Source organism: Antedon mediterranea, chromosome 2, assembly GCF_964355755.1.
Source record: "Antedon mediterranea chromosome 2, ecAntMedi1.1, whole genome shotgun sequence".
Classification (NCBI taxonomy): domain Eukaryota; kingdom Metazoa; phylum Echinodermata; class Crinoidea; order Comatulida; family Antedonidae; genus Antedon; species Antedon mediterranea.
The window spans coordinates 879,950-891,508 of NC_092671.1; the positions used below are offsets into that span (position 1 = coordinate 879,950).

Here is an 11,559-nt window from a genome sequence, read left to right on the forward strand (position 1 = left end):
ATTTCTTCGTACTTGCATGATTATACTATTATCATTTGCGGGGACCTCTCAGCTGGGTGTCACGAAACCTAAGACCACGAAAGCTAAGACCCCCTAAGACCTAAGATCACGAAAGCTAAGACCCAAGACCTAAGATTACAAATATTTATCTTTCGCACCTGCCTTGTATTTTAACTCCCAACATTTATTCTGAATACCACACCTTAGAATTGGCACTTTCATGAAAAAGAATCACATAAAAAGTAACAAATACATTTTTAAATTGATGATTTTACAGACGTTTTTCTCGCACACAAAATGACTAGCCTACAGTACAGTAGGCCTACCGGTGTCTGATCATTTCGGCCGCCAGTCATTTCGGCCGCCGGTTATGGAACGCCTAAAATCATGAAACGCCAAAAAAAGACAAAATATGTATTGTTCATTTCGGCCGCCAGAATCGTCAATATTGTTAATAACGTATGGCACGCCTTAATTGTCAAAAAGGGTGTATACATGTGCCTATCGCCTGAATAGACGTGTGTAAATGGTGTCAGATGAAATCGATCGCGTTTGAAATCGGTCGCGATAAAATAAACATCCGGTATTTGGTATGGAGCGCCGCTAGATACGCTTTTTATCCTATTAGTTACGTTTGATATCGGTCGCGTTTTATTTTGGTCGCGCTAATTTGTATATGGCGCATTAGATACATTTTTAATGAAAACGTTCATTATGTTTTTAGTTAATTTTGAATATTGGAATTTCTAATAATAGGCCTACTGTTTGACATTTTTTTAAACATCGATCGTTATTTTTTAATTACAGTAAATATAAATATTTATCTCATTATTTATAAATAATTTGTGTTTCCATTTTATCTTACAGGTTTTAATGAATTGTAATGTGTTCTCTTAGCATGACGTTGTTTAAGGTTTTGAAAATAAATAATAATTTAATAGTTAAACAAGTAGACACGCCTATTGCGTATTTTTTAATCACAGTTAATTACGAAACTCGTTCTATACCTGCAAGTGGATACCAGCTCAATGAGGTTTATGCAATAAAGGAATTTGATGCATGATGATGGTGATGTGCGAGTATACACACATAGCCTGTTTTATATTATATGTATTCATACTTTTGCTATAATATATATAGAAAGAATCCACATGTACTGGAAGTAATAAACTGAATATCTTCTTTTTTAAGACAAAATGTATAAATAATCATGTTAGAAAAACAGTATCGCTTTTTGATGATGAACAACTCTAAAATGTATATAGGAAATGTTTTTTTTTTATTTTGTATCTATTATGTTGTGTTTATTGTTTTATGTTTTTTATGTAAAAGGGTCCTGCGAAAACAGAAGTGTAAACTTCTCTATGCAGGATCCTTGCCATCATTTATGCTATGAAACTGTATTTATAAACGATGAGTAAATAAATGTGAATTGAATTGAATTGAATTGATGATGATTTTTGTATCCGATATCCGCCACTCTGACGTGAGCATGGTTTAGGATAATAATAAAATATATAGATAATATTCCGTTATAAATCAATCTACCAGCCCTACAGTAGGTCTATGATGTACAATGATAGATGTGAGAATAATGTATGGATAATAAAGGTGGACACGATTCTCAAAGAGGTACTATATATTTAAACATTTAGATTTACGAACGTCGTATGAATGTTATGTGAGACTACTTACTTAATTATTTACATTAAATGATTATTGTAAATAAAGAAATAAAAGATATTTTTCAAATTAAAATCTTAAATTATATACATCGTTTCACAAAAACACGTGCAGGAGGCCTATAGACGTTTTAAAAGTATGGTTATTAGTAATAGACGTCATCTTTACCTGGCCATGGACTACGATCGTACGTGTTTTGTCCATGATTTGACACGCTAACAAGTGCGTGCTTTTTAAAAAGGGGAAACCCCGTCAGCAAAATAACGCATTGTTAGAGGAAACAGCTGCACGATCATAGAAAGCGCATCTCCCCCAATACGGCTTATTCGGGGGTTTATTTCAGTAACTCGCCTTTTAACCATCCGCATATAATGATCATTTTTACTAACAACTATTTTAAACATAACATTAGAAATAAAAGTATACACGTGATTTGTCTCAACAATTATTATTATACACTTAATATTATCCTACATAACGGATGTAAATAAAATTAAAAAATTAAAATTAGGTGATCGAATAGTAGGTTATGTTGTTAACGACATGATATAATCTGCCACACAGTATGCATAAGTATAAAAATGGATACGCTGGCTTTACGGGCTATACATTGTAACAATTATTGTTTTTAAATAAATTGTTCTCTTTTACGTAATTGTTTGCATAATAAAAGACAGACGTATATTCCCTAAGCCTATATAATATATTAATTACAATACATATAAATAGAGGTAAATTATTATATGCCTGATATAATATTATACCTAATTGGTTGGGGTTGGGCTCAGTCAAGAAGAAGCCGGCGAATGATAGTAAAATAGCGCAACTCTATACAAATCAAAAAGTATGATCGTTTTTGTTGATTGCTGCTTGCTGTTTGAATACGCACGTCTATTCAGGCGATAGGCACATGTGTATACACCATTTTTTATAATTGAGGCGTGCCATACATTAACAATATTGACGATTGTGGCGGCCGAAATGAACAATAAATATTTTGTCCTTTTTGGCGTTTCATGATTTTAGGCGTTCCATAACCGGCGGCCGAAATGACTGGCGGCCGATATGCACTGTGACCGGCCTACCCCATGTTCAATGTTTTTGTTTCTATGGAACGTCAAAAGAGCAAAAATTATATAGAGGGCTGAAAACTCTGTGGAGTCCATCTACAGTGTGGATGGAACAATGTAAAATTAAAATTGTAATGATAATAGTATAATCATGCAAATACGAGGAAATAAATACTGGCAAATAAATTTTAATTAAAAAATCATGATAAGTTTTTTTGTTTCGTTTTCTTTCTGTTTTTATACTTGTACTATTATTGTTGCTCTTTTGGCGCTCCATAGAAACAAAAACATTGAGCATGGGGAGCTCGAGGAGTTACATTACAGATACAAAGAAACACATCTGTAAAACCATAAATTTAAAGGATTTATTTATTTGTTATTATGTGTTTCTCCTTCTGAAAGTACTTATAAGTCCTAATTTTTTTTCTCCCTTACCCTGAACGTTTGAAACGCCTTAATCTGATGTCCATTAACAATCGTATTAGGTATTTATGTATTAATTTTGTTACCAAATGTATATACAAATTATATGATGTTAATGTTTTTAAATATTTATCTATTAATTGCAGACATGTTGATAACCTTAAGTTGCGCAATCATTTTATAGCCCGGACTGATTTATTTCATAATTCTGTCTTTAATTTTTTTGTTAGACATTTTAGAGATCTGCCTACGGATATCTGCGACCAACTTTTAATTAATATAAACTGTTTTAAGCATAGCCTTAAGAAATATTTTAATAATCTGTTTTAATCTGAACATATGTATATTTTAAAGATATTTTTAAATTCTATCTTTTTAAATTAACAATTTTTTTTATAAAAACCCATTGCTAAATTTTATAGTTTTATCTAAATTTTAATAGAACCCATGTATTATTCATTTTATGGAAGTATTTCTATGTGGAGAGCCTCTCGACGGTTATTTTTATTTATAACTTTTGGGTTATCCGGCCTCATTGACTTACTTTTGTATTGTTTTTTTTGTACTGTTCTGTATATTGGCGAAATAAATGATATGATATATGATATGATATGAGGGTTGTTGAGGAAAATGTTTTATTTACATGATTTGAACAATCTTATGTAAAGTGTTGACCGCGAATGACTAAACACACCATCTTCTCCATAATACACCTGCACAAACTCATTTGCATAACAACGCACGGCATACCAAACTGTTTAAAATAGAGCTGAAAGTTTCTCCTGAAATTACATCTATTATTTTTTTCAAACAACATGTACAAGAATCTTCAGTACCCCACCATGCTTGGGGCTGAGCAAATTTCGAGAAATAGAGCTGCATTTTGAATTCCAGAAGTATATTTTCTCAATATTTTTGTATGCGACTATTTCGATGTGCTCAACTGGAGCCAAATTACTGTCCACTTGAGCACAGTCCATACGAAAAGATATTAAAATTCAGTAACTTATTTCTATCACTGTGCTCCACTGGTGCCAAATTGGGTCCACTTGAGCACAGCTTATTACATACGAATGACATTTTAACATTTTAGTGATTTTATTTCTATTTTATATCCCTCTGTGCTCCGCTCGTGCCAAACTGGGTCCATTGAGCTCAGTGTATTAGATACAAATAGTATATTAAAATGTAGTAACTTATTTCTATTTTATATCACTGTTTTCCCCTCCTGCCAAATTGGCACTTGAGCACAGTGTATTAAAATACGAAAATATATTTAAATTAGTGACTTATTTCTATTTTATATCACTGTGCTCCACCGGTGCCAAATTTGATCCACATTTGATACACATTTCTATTTCTGAAGAAAATAAAGGCATAAATGGCGCTCCGTAGAGAAGTAGAGAATGCTCCATCGTTAGAATGACGCTCTGAAGAATATACTTCATCAATGATACAATTAAAAGATAAAGTACCATATCTCAACTATAGGTGGCGCTATGGATATATTCATGGCTGGATGATGATTTTACAGAACTTGACGACGATTTGAACAAATGACGTAATGAGGCGGCATCGCAATCGAAAGCTCCGTCAATCAATTGTCATTTTATTATTAATAATTTATTTTACATAAATCGGCAGGCTGACATAGTGAACAGTACTGTCACGCCCAGATTGAAGTTAACTATATGGCTACTGAAGAACGCAATTAAAAGTATACAGATATATAATATTAGCAACTGAATGTATTTATTTCTTTGTCCGCCGGTCACTTCTTCGTGGACTTGTTCACTACCAATTACAATCATAAAAAATCATGTGTTTACTCGGCTTGGTTTACTACATATGGTGGTGGTGGTACCAACTTCAGCCCAACGGGCAGCAAATGGTCAATCTGTATTATTGCTGAGGTGCGACACCTCCCTTCTCTACAAGGTTGATGTGAGGTGTAATTACTACGTTCCTCCGCAATTCTTTTATACGGTAATACACCTGACTAGTTCTATGCAAATTACCCTTTGCGTTTAACTTTAAATACCCGTCACTTTTGACTGTGACAATTCCGAAGGTCCAGATTCGTGCCTGATGAAATTGATAACAAGCCTTCCTACAAGATGAGTATTGATCCGTAATATTTACAATTCAAAATCATATTGCAATATTTATAATCTGATAACAAGCCATGTCTATTAATTCTCGTATCACCAACATAGAGAGTAGGCTACATTTACGACGAAGTACAAAGTCCCAATTTATCAAGTTTATTGACATCACGATGGACGGTTGTCAGCTGAAAGGCTGCATTTTGCTCCTTTTCACACTTTATTACTATAAATGCCAAGGTAAAAATTATTAACATTAAAACTTTTTAAAATATATTATTACAATTTTAAACGTAGAAATATTTGTTGTGTGTCATGTTTACGCACGCAAAAGTATTGTCTGACCAGCCATTCCGTATACCATTGTATATGTATATTTCAATGATATGCAGTAAAAACATGTTATTTTGTGTTAATGCCATACGTTGCTTAATAATAATGTTACGTTGCTTAATAATAATGTATCAGCCCACTTAAGCTTGGTTCCCACTGGGACCCGCAATGCAAGTAAGAAAACGTAACACATTTGACCAATCGCAGGCGGTAAGTTATCCAAAGTCGATTTGGTCAACTCCCTTGCGTTGCGTCTTCGGAAACGTTAGAAGCAGAAGTTACAACGTCTTTACGCCAAAACACAAAACTCACAATATGTACACAAATAAAATTATTTATATATGTATTAGCTTAGTATATTATTATAGTACCTTAAATAAATCGTTTTCTATTATAGGCTATGAATTACAGCCAAGAGTGAGTTACTTACGGCCAGAATACTGTGCAGCTGATCATACCAGTAAAATTCACTTTGAACAGACTTTACAACTAAGATTTGACAATGTTATGCCTAATACCCCACTCTATACAACGATTTGTTCGATAAAATTAATCTGTTTAAAGGAAGTGTCCATCGGTCTTACGGTCACGTTAAACGATGGTGAATTCGATGAAAACGGCAATCAAGTATGCGATGAAGGCAATTACATACAGGTGGCTGATTCTTTATATAATACTTTACATACCTGGTGCAGAAACAGTGACCGCTACGTGTATACTAATAAGTCAGAGGTTTACATGACACTTCATCTGAGCCGTTTTTCAAGAGTGTCGTCATTTATAATTACTGCTTATGAATATAAACTAGATGAACCTGCATTAGGTGAGTTTGTTCACTTTATAGAAAAGAATGTATGTGTGTTTTTAATATTGTGTTATATCTGTGGTATGGTTTCCGTAATTAATGTCATTTGATACGCCCATCTAAACAATGATACATAAAATATAGCAGTTAATTATGTCTCAACCGTAGATTACCGACCGAATGTTTTTGTTTTTATAATAAGTGATATTTTATTGTAATTTTGTATTAATATTTTGATTGTATGTTCTACCTTTCTAAATGTTTTTTTTATATTTCTATATTGCATTTTATTTTTCCTAGTGAAACGCTTTTGTTAAACTTCAATCCTTCGTTTGATTGCAATAAAGTTCTATTCGTATTCGTAATGAATCTTTTCAAAGCATGATGAAACACCTTTTGCATGCGCGCGCACCAACATTTGAATTGATTCGTTATTTTGTTATATTTCAGATCCGTCATTACTTGCCATGTATATCATGATGGGCGTCATAGCTGTGTTTTCTTTCTTATTATTATGTTGCATATGTTGCTGTAAACGAAGTCCGAATCAACCACATACCACCACCACCACCACCACGAACATACTGACAGTAATCGACCCTACTGGCCCATCTCCACATTCTCCCCACCCCACAGACAACTATACCCCACCCTCTTACTCAACAGCAGTAAATTGGTCATCAGAAGATGACATAACAGAAGCTCCGCCAAGTTACGATCAAGTATTGGCATCTAACGGGTCAGCAATTGGTAAGAGCCAGCACCAGGGCAGCAAGCGTGGACCAACACATTTAAGTATAATTATACCACCGCCATCGGGTAATGCTGAATCGTCACCTACTCGTTTAGAAACATATTCAACTGTTGGATTGCAAACTGAATTACCGGTTAATTGATCGATTTAGATTAAATACAATTATAAAGCCTAGTCCTGCACTAGCGAACTTTACCGAATGTTTGTTTGCAAACAAACATACTTTATGTAGACTTCTGTAAACTTGTTTTCTGTAGTTTTCCCTCCCCACGTATACTATTATTTTTGTTTTAATGGAAGAATGAACGTTTTATTTAAATTTCATTTTCTGTTTATAAACTTTTTTTTGTAACTACTTACTGCTTACTAAGACCGCTTATCACTTAATATGCACATGTTCACACTGTTAAAATAGGCGATATTAAAATATTTTTGTAGTGGGTTGTCCAGCAAGGATAAAATAATAATTTACCTTTACGCATACGAATTGTTTTTGCGGACAACATGATTTTATACCAACCATTACTTACTTAAGGATAAAGACTTTCGAACATTAATAAGTAAAGACTCGGTTCATCTGTATGATAGTGTTTATTATCTAATCAAATTCAACTAAACTTTTTTTTAAATTCCCCCTTCCCGGAAGTTATGAACAAGATAAATACAAAAAAAGGATGTCTGTTTGTTATAAATAAGTTACCCCCAATAAATGAAAACCTATTCTAGGTTAGATATGAAGGATTTTATATGGCAGCTAAAATTGCTTTAAAATATTGTTTTTACTATATTAATCTACTATTTACACTGCATACAAATGTGCTAAAAATAGATTGCACCATGGGAAGTTCCCATATCATTTTGTTTCTGCTCAACAGAAGTTTTAAACTAAAGAGGGCAGCAAATATACTTGGTTACTGATTATGTTGCATTTATATTACGCTTATTTTCTTTACTTTTTATATTAAAGCGTTTGTTGTTCTTGTTTGAAAACTTATGATGTATTTTGTTTTCTCGAAACAGTCTTTTAGCTCATTGACCACTGAATGTTGAATGCCGATACGTTTAATCCATTGGAGCTATCACCCGGTTTATAAATTCTGGAGAGAAAAAAAAAGAGAAATTCAAGTTTTCTGTAACGTTAATACATTTCTTTACATTTACTCTAACTTATCTGCATTATCACACAACCGTCTTTCCATTCCACTTCAACGAATCATCATAGTAAATATCTTTAGGTACACCGTTTCCAAAAGGAAATAATGTAAAGTTTCTCGATTTTTCGGTTGGTATGACAACTGTTTTTTCCTCTTCAGAAGATGGTTGTAGTGTGTATCGATATTTTGGTAGCATAACAATCGAAACGTCGACACATATACATATATTTTATTTCATTTAGGAAACACATGGTGTTAGTGCAAAACTAACTTTATTCGTCATCGTTATAAATAAATTAATATCTTTAAAAAACATCTTTCCTCTTTTAGTTATTGACAACAAACACTCCAAATCATGTTGTTTTACTAAACTTTAGGCCTAACCTTTACTATTAACCTTTAACCTTTACTATTACCTTTAACTTTTACTATTAACTTTAACCTTTACTATTAACCTTTAACCTTTACTACTAACCTTCATATGTAATTTCTCCTTCAGAGTTTTCTAAGCCAGCCAATAATGATTCAACATCTTCGTCTGATAGTTTCTCACCTGAAAAATAAAATACTAAAAATAGTACTATGTCCCAGAAAAATCGTATCGACATAATATGTCCGGTCTATTTTCGTAAAAAAGGGAGAGTTTCTTCAAGATTTAGTACACGTTTTAGTGGCAATAAAGACTGTCCTTTTGTCATCTTAATTTGTAATATATTCTTTTTATAATTTTTACACTTTGTCAATAAATTGTTTAACTATTGTTTCTTGAAATTAATTCTTCTTGTAACGGCTTTTCCAATTTGTTCGTGTTGTTTTAATTTTGCAATCTAACCGTTTCAGCTTTGGCTGTCGGTGTGGACAAATTTGATGTTTTTAATCCGATGGTATTTTGCATTTTATAGGCGCGCGCGATGATGAAATAGTACGGTACGAGAATAAAAAGTATTGTTAGATATAATGTATTATTGTTGAATTTCAATTTAAAATATATTTACCGAGCGATGTGAGAATCCTCCGCAACTCAGCTCCTGTGATGATACCGTTACCTTCCTTGTCGAATACTCTCATACACTCCATATAGTCTTCAGCACATCCCTGATCTTTACTCTTTGCCAAGTCTTGCAGTTGGGCTAAGAATTCCTCGAATGATAAACGGGTGGCTATACAAAATGAAACGACTCGTTGATATTATTATCAATGTTTGTTAAACAGACAATCGATTGGACGAATTAAAAGGGCGCACGCGCGCTCTTTAACAAGCAACCAATGATTGGTTCCCAACCAACGACGTAGAGGCGTAACACGAGTGAGTTGACCAATGACAAGCGGCAGATGATCCATCGCGCCATGATTGGTCAAATTACGTGCGGTGCGCGCGCTTACGTCGTTGCGTTGCGTCCAATGGGAATCAAGCTTACTTACTTTCATCAGCATCGGGTCCAGTAACCTTCTTGATATCTGCAAGGGTTGGGTTCATTCCAAGTGAGCGGGCAATGTCACCGACAACCAATGCAGATACTTTGCTGTCACCGATGGTGTCAAACAGCATAAAGCATTCACGGTACTCTATATTCAAATATAAATATTGATCATATTACATTTGTTCCATTTATTATAATTAGTAATATCATATATATTTTGGTTTAGTTACATACACGATTATTAGGTAAATAGATTTTAATAATGAATGCCTACACAGCTGAAGTAATCGTATAAGAGGCCCACATGGCTTGAAATCTTCGTTAAAATTAAAAATACACCAGACGAAAAAAAAGTAAAACAGACTCTTGTATTATTTCTCATAGTGTATATAGGCGTCCTGTGAAATAAGCGGCGTATAAAATGCTCGCGACTATCGTTTTAGAACTATATAACTGGTCTACACCGAATGTAACATCAGAAGAGAAAACATTTCAACTAAATCATTCATGTCAATCTTTCACAATTGCGTCCTATAACTCATCCCCAAATATGGGCACGGTTACAATAGCCATTCAGCGACTGTGATTGTGAAATATTATAGGTGTGAGCTTTCCACCAATCAACGCCATGTAAAGTACCACGTGATGAAACTCTTTTACATAATTAATTAGGAGCGAACGAATTGGTCAGCGGCGTATTTATCGACAAGGATTCAGGAATACATAATTATTTATCTAATTTTTATGTTATATTTTATTGTTTTTATACAAGTTCTAAACTAATAAAAATTTAAATCTTACCGTCCTTCATGTCTTCACAGAATTCGAAAGCCTTGAAAAATAATTGTATAAGTTTTTAGTTAGCTGTTAAGTGTTATATAAAAAAATGTTCTAAATATGAAAGATATCAAATATGGATGCCTTTAGATCATCAGTATCAACCTACAAAATAGTAATCTAACATACATGTTAAACTAATGACGGTACATACACTTCAAATGCAGGGGATATGTTTAGATACGATTGCCGACGAGTATGAACAAATTTACTCTAGTAAAGTAAAGTACTCTAGTATACATTCAACTATGAATGAAATAATTCCTCCATCCATGATTTAACTATAGTTATTGAACTTATGGACTGACTGATATACTTAATATATCTAAGTCTATACACATCATATTCTCAATTGATTGAGAAATCCATCGATAATGTGTAGTAGAATACCCATTCAACAAATGTTTCAATTTGTTCGCAATTTCTCGTAACCTGAATTCTTACAATCGTTGTCTAAATATAAAAGCTAAAAGTGACTGAATTTAAACTAAGCATAGTCCTATACAATACAGTCCTATCCATATTACAACACTTACCATTTTATATAATGATGTAATTTATAAAACTTAAATCTCCCAAAAGGACTTGGTACTTGTTTACACCAGTCAACGGACCCGACTACTGACAAGCAAGAGAATCTCAAGTCACACGACACATTCGTCGCAATCTGCACCGAGTGTGACGTCACAAGGATGTTAGCAATGCGCGGAATTTGACGACGTACCCGGGAATGTCCCGTTATGGAATAGGAAGGCTAACCCTGGACATGCTCTGTTGCGTAGTCGGCGGATAAAATAATTTAGGGTACTTTGTCTACAACAAATCTGTCACAGCTTGATTGATTTGTAATCATTTAGCAATCAAATAGTAATTTCGATTTACAGCCAGTCTACTCGGCGTAATATTAGGGTGTAATACCAAGTATACAAGATAGAATAGACGCGGTTTAGCAGTCATTAGTAATTTCGAATTAT

General features: G+C 33.5%; 2 protein-coding genes across 2 annotated transcripts; one reads left to right on the plus strand and one right to left on the minus strand.

Annotated features, from left to right (window-relative positions):
* The first annotated feature begins 5,119 nt into the window (after positions 1–5,119).
* Positions 5,120–7,711, plus strand: LOC140039985 (uncharacterized). The gene is made up of 3 exons (XM_072085581.1): positions 5,120–5,521; positions 6,012–6,437; positions 6,870–7,711. The coding sequence occupies exons 1-3, from the start codon at positions 5,362–5,364 to the stop codon at positions 7,313–7,315; spliced, it is 1,032 nt and encodes a 343-aa protein (XP_071941682.1). The 5' UTR covers positions 5,120–5,361; the 3' UTR covers positions 7,316–7,711.
* A 34-nt stretch (positions 7,712–7,745) lies between these two features.
* LOC140039986 (myosin light chain 1/3, skeletal muscle isoform-like) lies at positions 7,746–11,261 on the minus strand. Its single transcript, XM_072085582.1, has 6 exons — positions 11,122–11,261; positions 10,550–10,580; positions 9,750–9,893; positions 9,323–9,487; positions 8,803–8,880; positions 7,746–8,270 (listed from the first exon to the last, which is right to left on the minus strand). Exons 1-6 carry the CDS (start codon positions 11,122–11,124, stop codon positions 8,236–8,238), a joined length of 456 nt encoding a protein of 151 aa, XP_071941683.1. The 5' UTR covers positions 11,125–11,261; the 3' UTR covers positions 7,746–8,235.
* Between the last annotated feature and the right edge of the window lie 298 nt (positions 11,262–11,559).